Source organism: Haemaphysalis longicornis, unplaced genomic scaffold (genome assembly GCF_048455015.1).
Source record: "Haemaphysalis longicornis isolate Haplotype H1 unplaced genomic scaffold, Haemaphysalis longicornis Haplotype H1 scaffold_3, whole genome shotgun sequence".
NCBI lineage: Eukaryota > Metazoa > Arthropoda > Arachnida > Ixodida > Ixodidae > Haemaphysalis > Haemaphysalis longicornis.
This window is the reverse complement of record NW_027526335.1, coordinates 4,688,545-4,708,896: the sequence shown is the minus strand read 5'-3', so window position 1 is coordinate 4,708,896 and position 20,352 is coordinate 4,688,545. Positions and strand designations below refer to the sequence as shown.

The 20,352-nt window shown below is 48.2% G+C and overlaps 1 protein-coding gene across 4 annotated transcripts in view; it reads right to left on the bottom strand.

Moving 5' to 3' along the window:
- Positions 1-20,352, bottom strand: part of LOC144173879 (glutamate receptor 1-like) — a 294,845-nt gene that overhangs the window by 98,115 nt on the left and 176,378 nt on the right. For all 4 annotated transcript variants that reach the window (XM_077702179.1, XM_077702177.1, XM_077702180.1 and 1 more), the window contains one exon: positions 19,979-20,227. In XM_077702179.1, the coding sequence (XP_077558305.1) occupies positions 19,979-20,227 (249 nt within the window). The remainder of the gene's footprint in view (positions 1-19,978; positions 20,228-20,352) is intronic.

Below are 20,352 nucleotides of genomic sequence, written 5' to 3'. Positions count from 1 at the left end.
ATGTACCAGAGACTATTTTGCATGTTCTCTGCCACTGTCCACAATATGCGCATCCTCGAGAACAATTAGCGAGAACATTGGCTCGTTTGGACTGTCGTGTGGTGTCGGAGGAAGTGCTGCTGGGACCTTGGCCAGACGCGAAGCGTTCCCACAAGGCATTTAAAGCTGTACTGACATTTCTGCGCAGCAGCGGCCTCTCAGAGATATTTTAGTTGAGGCAGTATCGGTGTAGGCATCTTCTATACATAGCCATTTATTTATTTCTCCGCCATCTTCATCTCTCTCGTCCTCTATCCACACAATTTCCTCCCCTTTCCCTTCCCACTCACAGAATAGCTGGCCAGATATACTACCATCAGGCCGACCTTTCTGTGTTTTTTTTTCATTTCAATAAAATTCTTCTCTCTCTACATACATACATACATACATACATACATACATACATACATACATACATACATACATACATACATACATACATACTTTGAATACTCCTCGGTGTACCATTGGAGCACCGACCTTTAGAAGTTTTGATTTTTCTATATATCAAAACAAAAAGTTTAAAGAGACCGACGTACACCCCTGCGCAACCTCATAGCCACCGCAGACACAAGTCCGCCCATGCAGCGCTGTATTTGCAATTATGGTATCGTGCACGCGCTCACCGCGTCCCGTATACCCGACGGACTGCAGATGCCATTCTAGTGCCGTCTCTCGGAGCGTCGCAGCTATAGGGCACGCATTGTTCTTCATTCTCCTTTCCTCTTCATTCTTACAACATACAGTCATTCATTCTCCGCTGCTCCCCGCATTCGTTCTACACTCAAGATGTACGCTCTGAAAAGTATACGTTACAGAGTTTCGTTTGCACTGATTGTATTGCATTCCAGTTAGAGCGCGACGGAATGAAAGCTGGATTTGTTTGGAACCGTGACACAGCCAGCACGTAATGCGAACGCGCACGAGTAAGACGCGTATGATACCGGCCGACTCTAGCGCCGCGTATGTATCATAGCTTCAGGCGTGAAGTGTAAGCTAAGTGTAACGCGGGAGAACAGATGACAGGTGGCTCGCGAGCGGCCTCTATATGACGCCGTGAGTGTCGAAGACGAGGTCCGCAAACTAGCGCGGAAGCGTGCAACAGAAAACAACGATACACCTCGAAGCCTTGCACATCGTATAAAGTGGTCATCACTGTTGCTTGTTGATAGGAAGACGGCAGCTATAAGTTCAATAAACTGCATGTTGTACTTCCCTAATAACAAGCTTCACATTGTCAGATTCCCATTTGCGAGCCTCCAGAACGGAATGAACAAGTCTACGAAGTTAGGACCGGCGCGTGATTCAATGCGCATTACAGTCACGAAAACACACGGTGACTGACACTTCACTCATATCGTCTATCTCGCGCGAAAGAGCATCTAACACCTTTAATTTCACGGTGATCGCATTTCCTGATGCCTAAAAAAACCCATGAAATTGCCTTTAAAGCAATTAGGAGATAGCACCCCCTTAAAATGCCATATCGCTTCTTTACAGAAACACTTTTAAAGAAACACTTACAGGTGCACTCTAAATAGGTTTTTGGGGTTCGGGGGTGACTCCATGATAACTGAGATCCCTACTGTTATTGCAGCTTTTGAACTGTTGATAAAATCACTTGAAACTAAATCGACATTTCGATAACATTTAAAGTGCCAAGATGTAGCTCTCTGGTCTCCTAATTTTATCATGTTCTGAAAAATCGCGTGACCAAGCATGCCTAGAACGGGTCGCAGAGGAAAGGTAAAAGATATTCTAAGGGCACCGTTCCGCGCCCTTAGAAAGTCTTGCCTTCAACTTGGCACACAATAAACCACTGTGACCATGACGACCATGGTGATGAAGAATAATGATAAAAATAAACAAGAATGACGATGTCCTTATTTGTGGATTCTAGTTGGCCCACGACGAATCAATGGGATGATAATCACCTTGATCATGATGAATAATGGTGGAGATCGAAAAATAAAGAAAATACGCGGTCTCGAGATTTGCGGATTCCAGTTTCAGTTTCTTCAGAGACGGCCCACTTTAGGTGGGGAGCGCAAGCTGCTTACCCAGTAGATTGATACAAAGTACCCAGAGCTACTAATAAACATTAGGTCGCATAAAAATGCCCCTTTCCTGTATTTTAAAGCCATATGAGCAAGATCGAGTGCTTCCCCTCAGCAAATATAATTTTATGCTCGCCTCTCTGCTTCGTACTTTCGTTTCCCGACCACAACCCACGTCTTCCTTCACGAAACACTAATGGAAATCTGACAACCTCCAGCATGCAGTTTTTGTCCACTCTATGTCGTGAAGGAGCGCTTGTTTTGTGTGTCTGCTCTCCTGGTGTATTTGGGAACTATATCAGTGGCGTTCTACTCCTAAACATAATTCAATATTCTGTACTTCAATGCGGCTTACGCTTAGCCTGGGAATATATTCGCTGAAGGAAGAAAAACGACGTGCAACTTCGGCTCATCCGTCTTCTGCCAGGAAGATAGGAGCGGATTTTCTACAGATTGTTTGACGGTAAATATTTCTATAGTTTCACCAATAATAATGTATATGGGAACAAAATAAATACAAAAAAAAAGATACTAAAGCAGCTTAGGTGCCATTCTTACTCCCTGACATCTCGGCCGCACACGCTCCTCTAAGCGCGATTCTACGGCCGCGTAGGCGAAAAGGGAGAAGATACCACGCGCAGTTGTGGGCGGGAAGATAAACAGCTGCGTGATTCGGGAGCCATTTTGTCGTGGCCGGCAAGCCATTCGGGTTCGCCCACCTGATCAGCAGCGTGAATGATCGATTCACCACCGCACGCATCATGTCTATGCCGCGCAGAAAAAAAGGAAGCCCGACAACTCTGAGAGGCAACACCACCGAGACGCAATGCCAGAAGGGTGTGCGTCTGCCTCATTGATCGGAAGACGTTCGCACCCGTAAGACTCGCACCGTCAGAAAGGTTAGAGCAGCACGAAAGCGAAACAGTTGAGGAGGCAGCTTCTGATTTCCTTCCGTTTTATGTCTCGGGGCCTCCGACTACAATTGGTGGTGATGGTAGCAGGAGAAAAGGGAGCAGGCAGAGGCGTCCTCGCATTTTCCCGCACTCCGGCAACCCAGAGACCAATCAAGGCGAAATCGTTGACGACACACTGCACCGCGGCATCTCGAGACCTCCGCGCGCCGAGACTATTATCTGCAGCTGGCGCCGCAATCGTTGGGAGCAGCAGAGTTTTACGCGGCTATCGTCGTGGCCTCCCATCTACGCCGTCTGTGCGGGGATGAGCCGGGGCCTGCTGGTGCCAGTGCTTCGTACTTTCCCGTGTCACAGCTTGTCTCTCTCTCTCTCTCTCTCTCTCTCTCTCTCTCTCTCTCTCTCGCTCGCTCTCTGTGGTTCCTCCGGCTTATACAGATTACATTTCCTTTTAGACTTGCAGTTCCCAAAACAAATCCACAAATCCACGTGGTATATTTCCAGCGTTATGTTTCCCTTTATCTTTTAAATCGCGCATTGTTCGAAGTGAGATCACGATTGAGATTTTGCAACATTATTTTAAAATAATGATGAAGATTTATTTATCGACTAAGATTGCAACTCACGAAAACCTTACTACTTAGAGTCGTCTAAAGGGTTAGCTGGAGCATAAAATTCGACTTTAGCGTCGAATATCACAAAAGTTCGCAACAAAAGAGAGTTTTAGCTGACCGTTTCGGACGGTCCGCTCCGCTCCGATAGCAAGCGGGAGCGCCATTGCGCATGCGTAGCACGCTAGCGCGCTAGCGGCGATACCGGAGCGGGGCCCCGCTCCGCTAACCGGGGCCCCTTAGCGGACCGTCGCGGCAGCTTACGCTACCGGGCGGAATCCCAACATGGCTGCGTCCGCAATGCGAGCGCGCTCCGGCGAACTTCGTTTCTTCAGTTGAAACTCGACCGACGAAGCCGCGAAAGCGCTTCCGAATAGGCAATGGTGCCACACACCTCAAAGATTTTTAGAACGGAAGCGAAAAACGTCGACCGAAGCGCGGGGCTGCTTTATGAAGCGCCGAGAAAGACAGCCTTGGCTTGGCTATTCCAAAGTTTACCGGCTTGTTTATAGTGATTTAGAAAAATTATACCATGTCAGCGACTACATTATACAAAAAAAGGTTAAATGAGGCCAAGAAACACGGTATTTTGCTTTGTTTAGGCGACCAAATACAAATTCTTATGTTTCCATTAGGTTGAAGTTTTGGTTTACAGGCGCACGCGAAACGACCAGTCACGGGAATCATTCCCTGTCGAGGGAGATACGGTTATCGCTTAGCTAAAATCCTTTCGGCTGCTGACGCTCCGGTTGTGCTGAGCGGGCGTCGGGAGCATAGCGGAGCGTCAAAAACGGTCAGCTAAAACTCGCTAAAAACTGTTCAAACTCATGTGGATGACTTAAGAGCCTCCTTAATATTCAAAGAAATGCAGCAGTTGTGACTAAATTATCTTACATCAAAGCAGGAGGAGACTATAAGTGGGTAAAAGAATTGCTCCAGCTAAGCCTCTGGAAGATTGTACTATTACTACTCTAGTGATTGACTGAGAACAAATTAGGGTTAGAATGACCGTTACAATTGGTCGAATTGACCAAGCGAACTTGTAAAGTGCCAGCGCCCTTGGCGGTCGGACGGACAGACGGACTAAATGTAGCTCTACTTTGAACAAAAAAAATTCCCTCGCACTTCCCCCAAGGGGGAGAGTGTGTAAGTGCGAATGCACGGTTGCTTTCGCACTTAAAAGAAAGATGCATTTATTCACAGACACCTATTTGTGTTTTCGTTGTACTTGATTGCTAGAAGGATCGCTTTGTGGTCCGTGAAATGGACCGTCAAAGGGTCCTGGAGGAAGTGCGAAGGGTCCTGGAGGACGGTGTGGACTTGGCAGTTTTTCGTGTCAGTACTCCTTTAAGCGGGTGCATTAGCCCTTCTCACGCCCGATTCCTGGTCAATCCCTCACGTGGGCATGTGCCATGAGGAGGCGCCCAACACCCGCAGTCACTGAGCGGAGAGAGGAGGAGGAGAGTAGCGCGCGCCCATCTCCCCCCGTTGCTATAGAGGAGGAAGACGAGGAGCGCGCGCACCCGCAGCTGTTGCTATGCGGACTACGGCGGCGGACGATTCAGGCTCGCTTAAGAAGTGCATTCGCACTTAAAACTTCCAACGAAATGCCTAACGAATGGCCGAGTCAATTTGCAGGACCTTCCTCCTTCGCATTTTTGCCGCAATTCATTTTGCTGTGAAGAAGTGTGGTTGACAAGATTTCACTCTTTGGTGTGCGTCCGTTGTGACATTATTTTCATTCGTTCATTAATACATTCACCAGGCGTATTGGGCCTGGCGTTTTTATTCCTCGGGTATGTATTGTGCAGAAGCTGTAAATGGGGTTGAGCAGGCGCTTTTATTTTTCGCTTTTTGGCAGGAAGCTGAAGATGTTCCTTTGTGCTTTATCCATACCTCATTACTCATTATCAGGTGGACCAGCCGCGAGCTGCTTGTCTATTCAATTACCTTGCCGCGACCGGCGCAGACACAAGACCCCGCGACAGTGTTGGGCTCGAACTTGTTCATTCGTCCGGCGCGAGCGCACGTGAGCGTGCGCTTGAGCGTGCGCTTGCGCAGGCATGCGCGTGGGCTTGCGCCACGTGAGGAGCTTCCGAATTAATCATCGTAGTTTTCGGCGCGGCGGACCCTTTGCGCGCCGGTAGCTACGACCTATTGAACTTCTGATGGGCGAGTGCGTGGGATTCTGGAGGTGATTCTTGTTGACAGACGGTGACAGGATCCCAGATGTTCCCAGCGAAAGTGGCGCTAAAGAGTGAACACACTTTTGGCCGGCTGAAGGAAACTGCGACAACCAGGCGCAAACGCCCAAAAGTATCTCACAAAGGCCATCGGTTGAACCGCGCCTGGTACCTTCTGTGATCGGGTCCCCATGATTTCTACCACAAAAGTGGTGCATGCATACAGGCATGCACACATGAATGTACACACACACACACAAAATCATTCAGTGCCCATGGCAGGAAGGTAGGAGGGGGTAAAGGTATAACGAAAGCTAGAAACTGTCGACTCATTTGGAAGAGGTCGTTTCTACGGCGACCTCCCCGCCAAAGAAACGCGCGTTAAAAGACGTCGAGTTTGCGCTCTCGCAGAGGCAATTTCTTATGGCCCTTTCCTTCGCCATCGCGCAAATGGAGACTCCATGTATTAAACAGCACCGCAGTAGCGGCGGAAGCATCAATAGCAGCAGCAGCAGCAACAGCAACACCGGAAGAGCGCTTCGAAAAGCCCTCCGTGACCGCCGTCTCGGTTTCCGATCAGCGCTCAACGGCACTCGCTCTGCACCCGTGCTCCGACTGCTCCGCACTTTCTGGCTCGCTAATTCGGTGCAGCACTGGAAACAAAGTGCAAGCCTTTCGAACACGCGCACGTTCCTCCCAGTGACGCTAAGAATTCCGCTTTCGGAAAGCTAAAGAGCTCTAAAAGGGAGGTAGGATTGACGAACAACTGGAAAAGCTGCAGACCCTCGATTATTCGCAGAGTGACACGGCTTCGATCACTGGGGTCTACCAATGTATCGTCGTCTCTGCTCCGAATCTACGTGAGACAAGCGGGTGCCATACTGCGCGCAAGTATTGAAGCTGGGTGTAGGTGAGCAGGCATCTCTTTTAAAGGATGCATGAGAGCAGCATGATACGAGCCTTGGCTGTAGCAGGAGGAGGAGGAGGAGGAGGACAGGAGAAAAATAGGAGCAGGATAGCCGAACTGCTGCTGCGAAGAGCCTGAAAGGAAACCGCGCGGCCCGCCTGCCGTCGTGCTCCCCTCGCTGCTGCTGCTGCTGCTGCAAGGTTGTCCTCGGGTCGCTTTCTGTCTTCGGCGAGCTGAGCCGGGCTTCTCTTTTCCCTCGCCTCCATCGCTGAATAATGAACAAGCCGGGCGATGCGCCTCGCTTGTGTAGTCTCTTTGAAAAGGTACTCATTGCGCCAAGAGGCTTCCCCATCGCCTCTCACGCGGGCCGTATCGCTTTTCCGAGTTTCGATTGCTTGAGTAGTAGCAAAAACAATCTGCGCCCATATACAAAACCGGATGGCGAGCAAAGGTGATGGCAGCAACAATAACAAAACTGCTCCTGTAGTAAAGTTGCCGCTAATAACAGTGCTAACACCAATCAATCAATCAATCAATCAATCAATCAATCAATCAATCAATCAATCAATCAATCAATCAATCAATCAATCAATCAATTGTATTGCCCACGCACAGCCTGAGTTCTGGTACACAAAAAAAGAGTAAAAGACGGGCCATGAGGGAGAACACCTGAAAGACTAAAATAACCTTGTACACTAACACATAAAGGTGGCAATTCTAAAAGTAACATGGCGCATCATAGATGCAATAGGAGAACGGTAAATAATGCACTGAGCCAAGAAAACACACAAACGGCTAAAAGACAGGAAAGTAAAGATACAAAATGTGTAATCAAAAATCTTAGAAGGATAAGGAAGCGGACATTTTCGGAATGATAATAATAATAACATTTTGACAATTTAAAGAGAAGCAGATAAATGGCTCACAGAGACGTCCATTATATGGTTGCATATGCATTTCTTTGCCTTATCGATTTTTCAAGGTAACATAGATCACATCATTTTCGCGAACAGGCTTCCTCGCTCCAGCTAAAGGGCGCGGTAATGTCGCGCGCCGCATGAATCTGGCGGGTAACCTGGCGCTGGCCTCATTTCTCTCTCCGTGACGCCACATCGCGGGCTATTTCTGGCTTTACGGGGAGAGGAGGATAATCTCTTCTGCTGCATTCTGCCGACGCCTGTGCTGCTGGTTTTTGCGTCGGATGTCGCGTAGGATAAGAGCGATGGTTTAACAGCGAGCATTAAAATGGGAAAACCACTCAGCCTCATGAAAGGGGTGTAGCCCGAAAGAACCCATTCCCGTTTGACCCCTTCCCGTTTGAACCCATTCCCAAAACGCCCTTCCCGCTTGACCCGTCCCGTGTGCGCCCGTTCCCGAAACGACCTTCCCGCTTGGGCGCTTCCTGTTTCAGCCCGTTCCCAAAACGCCCTTCCCGTTACAACCCGCTCCCAAAGCGCCCTTCTCATTTGAACCCGCATCGTTGCAACCCATTTGTATTTCTGAAAATATGCGTTACCGTCTTCGAAACTGTTCTCTAAAATGTGCTTAAAAGCAACGGGTCATGCACTGAAAACTTGTATGCAGGAAATTTTCCGGAATCGACCGATATTTCCGGCCGATAAAAGTTTCTGAATGCCTTAGGCCGATACTGCCCTTTTGACAAAAAATTTGTAGCGGCGAACGTGTACTAGAAAGATACCCAATATTTTGAGTAATGCACGCATTGGATTTTTCTGCAGTTGGTGCAGCAGAAGTTTATTTATCAGCCACTCGTATGCTCACTGTTTGGAGCGTAGCTTTGTCTTCGGGTTCGAGAGATCTAAATCAAAGATGTCCGTAGGAGAGACTTTAAAAAAGGCAAGAACATGTGCATAAATCTGAGAATTGGCTACTAATGCCTTTCCTGCGTGAGTAATGGGCAGATTTTTTATTTATTTACCGATACTTTACGGCCTGGTCGGGCTCATGCAGGAGTGAACATAAAACACATCAGTATTGGTTGCCGTAGTTTAAAAACGCCCAAAACAAATAAGTAAAAGACATAAATATGTAATAGACGCAAAGAGGTCCCAACGCAAAGGGGTCCGAACAACGATATGCATTCCAGTTTTAAAACACCAGATATTCAACCAGAACACACATTTCCAATACGTGGGGAAAATTCTTCTAACGATACCGAGTTCCTGTTCGTTCAGTTAATTTATTCCAGTAAGAAATTGCGCGAGGAAACAAAGAGAACTTTCGAATAGTAATTCAGCTGATTGGCTGCCTAATATTCTTACTATGATGTCTTCTCGCTAAACGTCTGAAAGGCCCTTGGAGGTAGTATTCCCGCGACAATTTTAAGTTTCTGTAGTAAAAAAAATTTAGGCTAGAGACGACCCTGCGCTGCTTAAGTTTCTCAAGGTTTGCTATATTATGAAAATTGAGTATACTAGAGTGACGGGAATAAACAGAATCAATAAAACGCAAAGCTAAGTTTATAATTTTCGCCGCTTCTCATGACTGCGATTTTTATCAGATGTGACATTTGTATCCAGATACATAGGGTTACTTTATTTTTATACATCTTTTTATCTTTTATAATTTTCATCTGTTTCTTTTCGACATTGATGTACACTTGCGCTATTATAACGATTAAATGTGTTAGTCCGCCAAATACGATTTCTTTCATAGTGAGGGTGTTTTTGCGGTTTTTTATTTGTGCTTCCGCGGCGCTTTTCTGGGCTTTTTGATTTTATCATTTTTTGTAATGGAGTATCAGATAGTTTTGATTTATTTAGTCACTTTTAACATTTGTTGTCTTTTCTGGAGGGGGGGGGGGGTTCAAGTATTTTTTTTTATTAGTTATTTACTCGTCCTTTGAGGAATATCTTGAAGCTTGAGTTAAAGTTAGCTCTAGAGTGTGGACAAAATATATGTTTTAGTATAAACCTTTGGTAGGCGCTCTTTGCCCTCGTTGGCCTTGCGCCATAAAACACCAACCATTATCATCATAAACCTTTGGTTGATCGTGTGTGTTAGTAGTTCCTCCTCACACTCTTTCGGGACACAGCCATGATGGCGTCGTTTTAATGTAATAAAACTTAAGGGCCTGGTGTTTTGGGGGTGGATCTAAAGAAGCTAGAGACGAGAGTCAGTCGACCGAACAAGTGCAAACGAGGGCAGACGCAGGGCTACCCTCACGACCTAAATACATTTAGTTAAGTGCATTTAGGTATTTTGCTGTTTTCGTTTTCATAAGCAACGTGTTTGTTAAATTTGTTAATTTGTTGTTAATTTGTAAATTGGTGTGTTAATTTAAAAGATTTGTTTGTTAATTTGTTAATTGTTAATTTGTTTCTTGGGCTTCGTTAATTTAAAAGATTAAAATATTTGTTAATTGGTATGACTTGAATTGTAACCAAATGAAAATCAATATGAAAATGTTTTTATAACGTTTCATAAACTGGGTACGTTATTCCGGGAACGGACTAAATAGGAAAATACGAAACGGGAAGGTTCTTTCGTCCCGGGTTGAAATGGGAAGGAACAAACGGGAAGGTTGAAATAGTAATGGGTTCAAACGGGAACGGGCCAAGTGGGAAAGGGCGAAACGGGAAGGTCGTTTTGCACCGGGTTGAAACAGGACGGAACAAGCGGGAAGGGCGAAATGGGAATGGGTTCAAACGGGAACCTCCCCATGAAAGAGCTAGCCGAAAGCTCAGCCGGAAGACAGCGGTAAATAGACGTACAAGGGAACAGTGACCGTCAAGCCCATTTATTGTTTAGCCTCCACCCGAGCCAGTTTTTATCATTTAGCCCGGTGCGCACACACACCATAAGTGAGCAATTCTTTCATTTCTTCAGTGTGCATTAGACGCAATTAACGCGCGCATGCGCAGCATGCATACCTAGAGCACGATAAACAAATACGCCTTCCCTGCGAAATGTTCCTGAGCCAGGCGCTTAGGACAGTCAGAATGTGGGCTAGGGACAAAGTGGCTACGGCAGCGCCCTTGAAAAAAAAAACGGCTCTGGTTTAACACTGCAAACCAAGTTACCCGAGCGAAGGCAAATACTACGCACCCATTTTTTTTCGTGAAAGTTTGCATTTGCTTGATTTTTCGCCCTTTAGGTGATTGGATTTGTTTTTTAGCTTGCGCAGAAGAACACGCACAGACAGCCGAGCCGACGCGCCGTCGATGGCGAGGCTGAGAGACCATGCGCCGGCAAAGCGGGGCTTTCGTGTGCGTGCATCTTGTGTTTGTTTAGTCGTCCTGTAAGCTTGGTCAGCGCACTGTCTTCATATAGCAGTCGTTAGGCCCTCGCCGAGTCACGGGGTCCGATTGCGCTGACCCACTCGCAGAGACGACCCAGCCGCGCTTGGGTGATAGGGCATGGGCGAGGGAGAAACGGCTGCAGCGACGAAGGGGGAGCAAGTAAGGCTATAACAAAGGTAGGCGCAGCCTGCCCACAGGCGGCGAAGGTCATTTCGACGAGATTAATGACCTTAAAAGATGTAGCGCAGTACAGCTTTCGCAGTAAAAAGTGTATGCACAGCAACCATATGAGCCACGAAAGCAGTATTGACTGTTATGACTGACGATAAGGCCCTGTCATGCAAGAAGCAATGCAATGCTAAATAACTCCTTTGAAAATCCCAGATGTCGGCATAGGAGTTCCACTGGCCAGAGTGCAGTCACCGGGTGGCGTGATTTAGCAGCCTCATCTGGCACGCGAAGCTCACTATAGGTTAGTGAGGCGGCATGCGCTAGAAAACATTCTACAAACTACTTACTTCACCGGAAGAAGACCTGCGCCTACATGTATGCAGTCACGATAGAACGGTATTACATTTCTTCAGTTTCGAAACGGCTTTTCCAGTACGCCCAGTAGAGCTAAGCGGCCTGGTTATTTGTTATCATCTGACAATTTTCCTTCCTCAACCTCTCTCCGGAGAAACCCTCCCTGTCGCAGCAACCCACTTGCCTACGAGATAACTGCGGAGTAGTCGCCGCAGTGACGCGGCGTCAGGCGCCCAAACAGAGGAGATCACCGCTCCCCCGGTCGGAATCGAACCTGGGTCCCTCCAGTTACGAAGCCGATGTCCATCCCATTGCGCCACAGCGGCACACGATATACTCGTATGCAAAGTGTCGGGGGTGCTCTTTGTGCTGCGCCGTAGCCATGGAGGGTTCCGTTTCTGGGCCGCAAATGAGTACACAATAATAGAAAATAAGTAAAAAATCATAATTAACGTCTTGATTCCCCCAAATTGATGAAAACTAAATCCAGCGTCTCCTGATAGACCTTTTCAAAAGCTGTGGCGCCCTCTCTCCACGACTTTCGGCATCAATGCAAGACTGATACCAAACTGTCAAGAGAGGGCGCCACATCCCCTTTGGCGAATCGCTGCTCCGTCCTTTACCCACCGTCGTTACCCGCCGGCGTTGCGCTGCTGAGAACGAAGTCGCGGGTTCGATTCCCGGCCGCGGCGGCCGCTTTTCTGATGGAGGCGAAAAGCAAAAACGCCCGTGTTTGCGAGGTTGCGGCGCACGTTAAATATACCCAGGTTGTCATAATTAATCCGGAGACCTCCACTACGTCGCGCCTCATCGCCTGCGTTGCGTCGGCGCGTTAACACCTTAATTTTGTTGAAATCATCTTCGGGCGATAACCAATAAATTCTTGGTCTCGCCTATGGTGCGTTCTTTTTTTTTTTTTTTTGGCACAGGCGATCATAATCAGCCGCGTGAAGTTTTAGCAAGCATGCGCAAACATTGCAAGCGGCGAGGAGTGGCGTGTGGCTCGAGGGTTTCTGCGTATTTTTTAAGGCAGTAATCACCCGGAATAATATTCACGGGTAACCTTCCTTATTTTCCCACCTAGAAATGTGACAAAGACGTACGTTGCCTGCCCAGAAAAAAATAGTAGGAGAACAATGACTTTCCTATGCCTGTCTGCCGCCGCACCGTTTCCTCTCATTGATTATGAGGTTTTTCGCACCGACTCTACGCAGGCGATGAGGCGCGCCGTAGCGGAGTGTTCCGGAATTATTTTGGTCACTTGGGGATCTTTAACATACGCCATGGAGGACGTACGCGGATATCTCGAACACACGGGCGTTTTCGCTTTTTGCCTCCATCAGGAAGGCGGTTTCTTAATCTCGCCAGTAACTGCCGTGGGTATCAGTAGGCTGCGCTGGATCAACGCCGCCTGTATAAACATTGCCTAACGCGTGAGCGAAAAATGGCCAAACACCCACTCTCTTGTTGCTCTCTCCTACCCTTCCCCGCTCCGTAGCCTTCCAGCGTGCGTTCGTGTCCATCGCCCAGCGCCACTTTCCGGAAACTATGCAGAATAGTTGACAGTTTGTTTAGCGTTTCCCAGGAGGTGCTCCTACGCCTTATTGTTTTTCACCATGCCTGTCGGTCTTGGTCTGTCGCTGATAAAACCGCCTTTGCCACGAAGCAAAACCACTTGTGCTGCCGCAGGCTGATGCCAGCTTTGCGCGCTTATCTACTTGGATCACAGGCCCCGAAATTTTCTGAGTGGGGTATATCCCCCCTCTGTCCCCTCCGCATTCCGGTCTTGTTTTGTCCCCGCTGTTCGTACTCCGCATCGGTACGCACTTCTCAAATTGAGGACCGTACTGTAGAAGCGCCTGGACAGCGTGGCAGGACCCTCAGCTGCTTATCCTTTTTTTTCTATAATCTCGTGAAATTTTGCAACCTCATGATGTTATTGGAAAGTAATGATAGAAGTGAGCGCCTGAACAAAAAATCTGCACGCAATTTTTTCTGCTCGAAATACTCCAGAGAGATAAATATCAGTAAAACGATGGCTGCCCCATCCGAAAATGTCGTTTTTCTGTTAGCTATATGTCTAGCCGACAATCAATATGTTCTTACACTGTCAGTCCGCCACCGTCAGTTATCTTTGGAAAAATGCAGCAATTATGAAGCGAGCGATACATTGAACAAGATCCCCACTGCGCCCCAGAACTATCGCCCCGTCGCGGCTAAGATGTGAGCGAAACGGCCCTTGAAGCCCAACAGGCAAGCTGACAGACACACGTCGTAGAAGTGGGTGCAGCGTTCGCGACTCGCGAGCAGTGACGTAAGGCAAGATGTCCGTCGGCACGCGCCACATAGCGGATGAGTGCCTGAACTAAGCGCCCCTACCCTTCCCATTGAAAAGCGCGCGACGCGTTAGGCAATGTTTATACAGGCGGCGTTGGCTGGAGGTACCGACGGCCACGCGTTCTCGCGTTGTTGTTAACAGTTTTGACTTCTGTTTTATCGAGGAGCAGGCAGTATCCAGTGGACGACCCCGCGAGCAGGAACGGGAATGAAAGAAAAGGCCACAACCACGCAACGCAAGGCTTCAATGATCCATAAAGAGTAACCCAGGGGCAAACACCTGCCACACGTGACGGTTTCTCTGGTGAACCCTGTGTACGCAGTGCATGGCCACATTTTTTCCCCCACGATCTTCGCTAGCGACGCAGTTGGAGTTTTGTCCTTGTGGTGCTTGCCGATATCATCGGCGAATAAACTCCAAAAACGTATGGAGGAACTTCAACAGGGAGATTTTTTCTTGTGCCGGCAAGCAACAGGTATAAGAGACTCGTTCGTGTACAGTGAAACTAGGCTGCAATAACGTATTGTTACGAGGCGGCAGGATTTAAGGTGGCACGAACAATTGAAGATGTAACGATCTCTGTGCAGTATGTATGTACAAGGCGGTCTGGTGCGGATGCTGGTGCACGACGCTACGCACCAGTGATGTTTTCCTCGTTTTATTATGGCGTAACGATATTAGAGCCGAACGTTTCTTGGCTCATTTTGCGAGAACGCCGCCGTCATCGCAGCCCCTGGCGGGAAAGGGTGACGCGTCCATTCCCATTGGCTACGATGCATCATGGTGCGGCGTTGGGCACTGCCTCGTGGTCGACTCACCAGATGGCGCAGCTCACCTGAGGAGTGTAAGGTCCTGTACTTCAGAGGAGTGTAGTATTGCTACCGTCTGCATTACCAGGTGATGCAGCAAAGCACCGAAGGGTGGTAGGAGGCGCCATATCAATGCCCACGAATTGGGAACATGCGGATCGGCCCGCTGCAGCGAATCAACGATCGCTGACCAAGTCCCCAACCACGTGAAAGGCAGAGCGAATGGCCGCGGAGCAAGCACGGCCAGCTGCGGCGGCGGCTGCCAGGTTGCGTGCACCCTCCAAGTCCCCGACGAGCGGACGAGCGACCAACGCAACGGTGCAGCGAAGGAAGCCGGCATGGCAAACAGGAGCGACGGGAGCGAGAACCAGCGAAACTGCAGCGACAGATGAGCCAGAGAGAAGCAGCAACAAACACAACATTTCGCCGCAATTCTAACCCCAGCGGCACACGAAGCGACGATTGACTCTATCGCCTTCACATACCATAAGATGTGCTTAAGGGCCCCCATAGTGTTTTTTTTATTTTACAAAAAGTGTCATAATGCGTCCTCGAAAAGGTGGCGTTATGACGAATTTGCGTCGCACTTTCTGGCTTCGCAAGCTGTTATTTGCGATTCTCACTTTCTATGTTTTGTGTTCTACAGCAGTATACCTAGCGGCGCATCGTGTTCGCAAGCCGAGCATTTGTGGAGTATAAAGTTAGGCTGTTTAGGCTTTTCTCATTGTGTTGATTAACGGTGTGCACCGGCGTCAGTGAGCCGGGGTGCGCCACCGTTTCTTGCGATGGGCCTTTATTATTTAGCGGTCCCAAGACATCGGTTCTATAAGGCACCATGTGCCGAACATGTTCGCAGAAGCTTTATATGCAGTTCGGCATCGGGTATTAAAGGTGTCTGAGTTTTCGGAGCGACAATGTAATATAACGTAACGTAATACTGGCGCATCAAATATGTGCTAAAAAACGGGAGGGACCTGATGCTTTTGAATGTGTTGCTTTGTGTCGATTCACTACCCTCTAATTTTGATGGGCTGTAATTTTTTCCTTATTGCGCTGAACGGTTCCAATTGTTTCCTTATGCTGCTTCATTATAACGGTAGTTGCAAAAATCTGCTGTTAGCGCGAGCCAAGCAGGTTTGGCTGTCACTAGGCTAGACGAAGCACTTTAGCAATCTGGAAGGGTTCGTTATCATTTTGTCACGATCCACCAACGCTTCTTGGCCTAGGTGCTTTCAAAAAACGAAGTCTAGCTAGATTACATCTAGTCAAGAAAACCTGAAACGAGCGGAAATCTTTCGCCGCAGCCGTCACCAAAGACGAAAAGAAAAACCAACAACAAAAACTGCTTGCTTATGCTAAAAGTTTTCCACCGATTGCATTTCAGAACTTGATCACCAATTAGAGAAAATGCCTTCCTCTTCACAGAGGCAGTTTAAGCAAGAGAGTATGAGAGCATTTGTGGGGAAACATCATTGCAAAAAATTCCTGTGCTCCGCTGTAATTACGCTCAAGGCTTCGCAAGAGGAAAAGAATACTCGAGAAAAAAAAACTGTTCCTGAAAGATATGCAGTGTTTCACCGTTCCTCTCTGGTTTTTAAAAGAACATCAAGCGGTGAGGAACTCGATACGGGGAGAGTGCGGGTTGTTGAATTTTGCACTCGGTCATTATAAAACCCTCAGGGAAGATTTTAAGTGCGCTGAGGGAAATCCAAGATGGTGGCAGCATATGGCAGGTTAATGGACTTTAAAATACCGCGGTACGCAGTTCAAGCTGTGCACTGTTTACAGAACTGAGGGTCCTTGTGTTCCCAGCGCAGTCTTCTTTCTCTTTCTTCAACGTCAGAAATATGTTTGAATAGAATTATGTTGCAGCATACTTGACCCAACCAGCATGCAAACGCGAAAAATAGAAAACAACGCCCCCCCTCCCTTCCAACCCCCTGTCCACGGCGCATGCTCACTTAATGCTGATTGGCCAGCCTCTTGCGCCTGAAGCACGTATACCGTGGTCCTGTTGGCTAACTAGACAGAGCGAGAAGAGGACCTAACTGGAAGGAAATAGGCGGCACGGCCAAGCACTCCAAACTAGTGCTATTATTTCACAGTAATTGTGGGGCTTCCACGTCCATTCTGGACGAGTTGGGAATTGCGGCCTAAAGATGAACAGGGGTTTTGATTAATGGTGGACTGATGCACCATCGTTCACATTTTTCTTGCGCCTTCCCCCTTCCCCCTTTCTATGAGTTTATTTCAGACGAGTACGAGGCGAGTTTATTTAGACTCTACGCATCACGCAGAAATATGGAACTACTGAGCTGCAATAATATGAACAATGATGCTGTCCGTAAAGTCATTTACCAGAAACGAAACTACGACACCAAAGCCGCAAATAGGCTTGTGCAGCGAGGCCCATGCTGCAGCTGCAGGCTCAGACCAGAAGGAGATTCTAGTGTGCTACGCCTACCTTTTACGGGTTGCCTTGCCTATCAGCAGCCAAACCTAGGCGCCATTTTTTAAAACATGACGCATCGCCTAGTTTCCACTAATTTTCTGGGAAGCTGGACAAGCACCCGGGAGATATTTCACGTAATGGAGGCAAGGGACATCAAAGTACAGGAACGAGATGTAGAACGATGAGCCATGCGATGTGTTCTGTAATGGCTATGAGTGATTTTTAAGCGATAGCTTACTTAAACCTACAGCTCCAAAAATAGCATGATGCACTCATTCCGAAGCGGCCATAGTGTCTTTATTCCGTGGTGTTGCCAACGCACTCCGAAACTTGCGTACATTGTCTGTGTGTAGGTGAATCCAGCTGTATTGCTCTTCTCCTGGCTCGATTTTCAGTACCCGACACGTGCGAAACACTATTACCGATTGGGTCTCACCAATGAGCTGAAAGGTTGCCACGGAACGTTTTGCACGCTCCCCTTGAACAAAGAAACAAAAAAAACTTACCTCTCCACGCATGAATGTCATCACCAGAATAATCGCCAGCAGCATTGCCCAGAATTCTTTGTGTACGATTGCAATCCTATAAAAAGCAGTTACAGGTTGTCTTACCACTCACTAGCGCCAACACGGGAACGAGGTCCCTAGCAGCTGATCGTGAGAGACTCTTTTTGTGCGCAGAGAAACAGCCTTTCTTGCCAGTACACGAATGCTTTCAGGGGTAGGAGCCCAGATCTCCACATTCACCTGGCGCATCCGCATTTATTTAAACGAAACACGAAAACAGTTTTTAAATGGAAATGGGCTTTTAGATTAGCAGTTAGAGAAGTTTTAGATTTTCCTTTTTTCTCACGACAAAATGTTTCAAGTTAAGCTTTTAAATTACCAGCCAGAGAGAAATTTTAGATAATTTTTTTCGTCCTCACAAGGCTTTATCGGAGAACAAAAGCCTTTGAATTCCGGACGAAGTTTCTAAAAAGAAAATTACAAGCGCCAGCCCCGTAACGCGTCAACAGGGCGACGGCGTGTGCGGCCGAAATGCCACGCTCCAATCTGCGTGTCGCCGGTGTTTGGCCCCGCGCATGCCCAAGCCGCCCTACTGAAGTGCGGCGGTGTCGGTGAGCCGCGCGCTGCACGGCTCATTTCATGCAAGGAAGAAAAGCATGCTGAACGCCCGAGGACCGTTCTGCGGGGCCCCCGGATAATTTGCCCGCAAGGAAAACAAACCTGTGTCACTCGCAGACGCCGCCGAGCTATCCAGCCTGCCGTGTGCTTGTGATTTCATTTTGCTACGCCGCTTTTCTGAATTTCTCGCCAGAGATAGGGAACGCTGAACCGAGTAGGGTTAAGAAAATAACCCCGGAGCACGACGAAGAGAATGTAACCGCCAAGGAAGGGGAGGCGAGAAGAGGATGCCGGAAGCTGGTGATATCAAAAGCGGGCAAAATATAAACTTCCCACCGCAAGCAGGAAAGAAAAAGCTCAGAAGCGAGCAGCATGAAGTAAAGGATACCCCTCTGGCTGCGAAAGATTCTGGAAGCGGCACGAAAACGAGATGATGAGGAGACGCCGGTTGGTGGCACGTGCACTCTCCTCGGGCGCTATCGCCGCGAGACGCACCTCACCGCCGCGCCCAGCTCCCAAATTAGAACCTTTTGTCCCAGACGCATTCCTTCTCGCGCGCTACCACTTTCCACACGACACTTCGCTTCCGCTTACTTTACTCTCTTTTTGTGCTGCTTTCTTTTTCTCCGCTTGCCAGAAAGTTTTCTGTGCATACACGCACTATGGGCCGTTACCGCAGGCCAAAGTTTGAGCCTCTCCGCGAGGCAGTGGGGACCCCAAGCCGGTTTCCTAAACTCCCGGCCTCGTATGAGCGTTCATTCTGCGCCGCACGCGAATGGGCAAAGCTTGCTCGCGGAGGAGGGCGAACAGGCTTACCTTTCTCGGTGAATTTACGCTCGCTTATTAAGCGTGCGGCTGAAACTCGCTTGAGCAACCGCGAAGCAAATACGTATGGTGGACACTGGTGTGTTCGACGCCGCGCATGGTAAACCTTGTCCTGCAAGTTCAGCGAATCGGAATTGTACAGGCGGCTAAATCAAACACTTCGAAATATAGTGGCGTTCTGATGGAGCCCGCAGCTGTAGATAGCACCGCGAACAAATTCTCGGACGTGACGAGTAAACATTCTTAAGTTGGCTCGTTTCCCTAAAGGCCTCACTGTACGCTTGCTGTGTAAATAAACGTTCTGGGCGGCACTACCAGCCTTCTTCTATGTTATACAGCTGCGGTGGAAGAAGATTGAGGTAGATTCCTTTGTATGCGCTCTTTCTGCCACCGCTACAAGCGGTACGTAAACCCGACAGGGGAGAATGCGTATCTGTCACTTCCTGGGCCCTTTTTGTAGCCTGCCGCACCTACAATAAAGTGCGCGAGTGCTTTTTAGTATACTTTCAAAAAGTAACCACGGGTTACTTTAGGCCGAGATAAACTCCAAATATAAATAGAGTTTAAATTTCTAGATAATATGGCTTACCATTTTGTACTATTGTTAGGAGATTAGCCCTACATGATGTCGGCATAACAACCGTGCAAAGAGCAGGCCAGCCATTTAACAAGCATAACTGATTTTCGCCCTTTATGCCGAGCTATGCCGCTTCATGCTTCTTTGTGCTTTTTTCACACGTGAAGAATATTGTGGCATGCAGCTTGACGTGAAGCGAAACGATCGGTCCACCGCGTTCCTCCACTTGTTATACAGCGAGGAGCACCTTTGTGATCCTATAGAGAAGAAATAAGGCGGAAACCTATCGCCGCCAATCGCCTTGCGAAGCGAATCGCGCAGCTGGGCAAAGCCAAAGACAAGACGGAAGAGGACTGACCGTCGTCCGAGTCGTAGAGGTAGATGATGAAGGACCAGTTGTAGTGACTGATCACGTCCAGAATGGCCGGTATGTAGTTGGGCTTAAGGGAGACGCCGAAGGAGGCTGGCCGGAACGAGGCCATCTCGGGGAACGAGGTGCTCACGAACGGCATGTGGAAGGTGTTGGACAGCGACACGAGCGTCTCGTAAGACGACCCCACGTTGGGCGCCACCACGGTGATGATGCCCCGGCTCATCTGGTGGCACACTGCGTCAGGGGGAATCAATCAATCAATCAATCAATCAATCAATCAATCAATCAATCAATCAATCAATCAATCAATCAATCAATCAATCAATCAATCGATCAATCAATCTTAATTTTAAATGAAT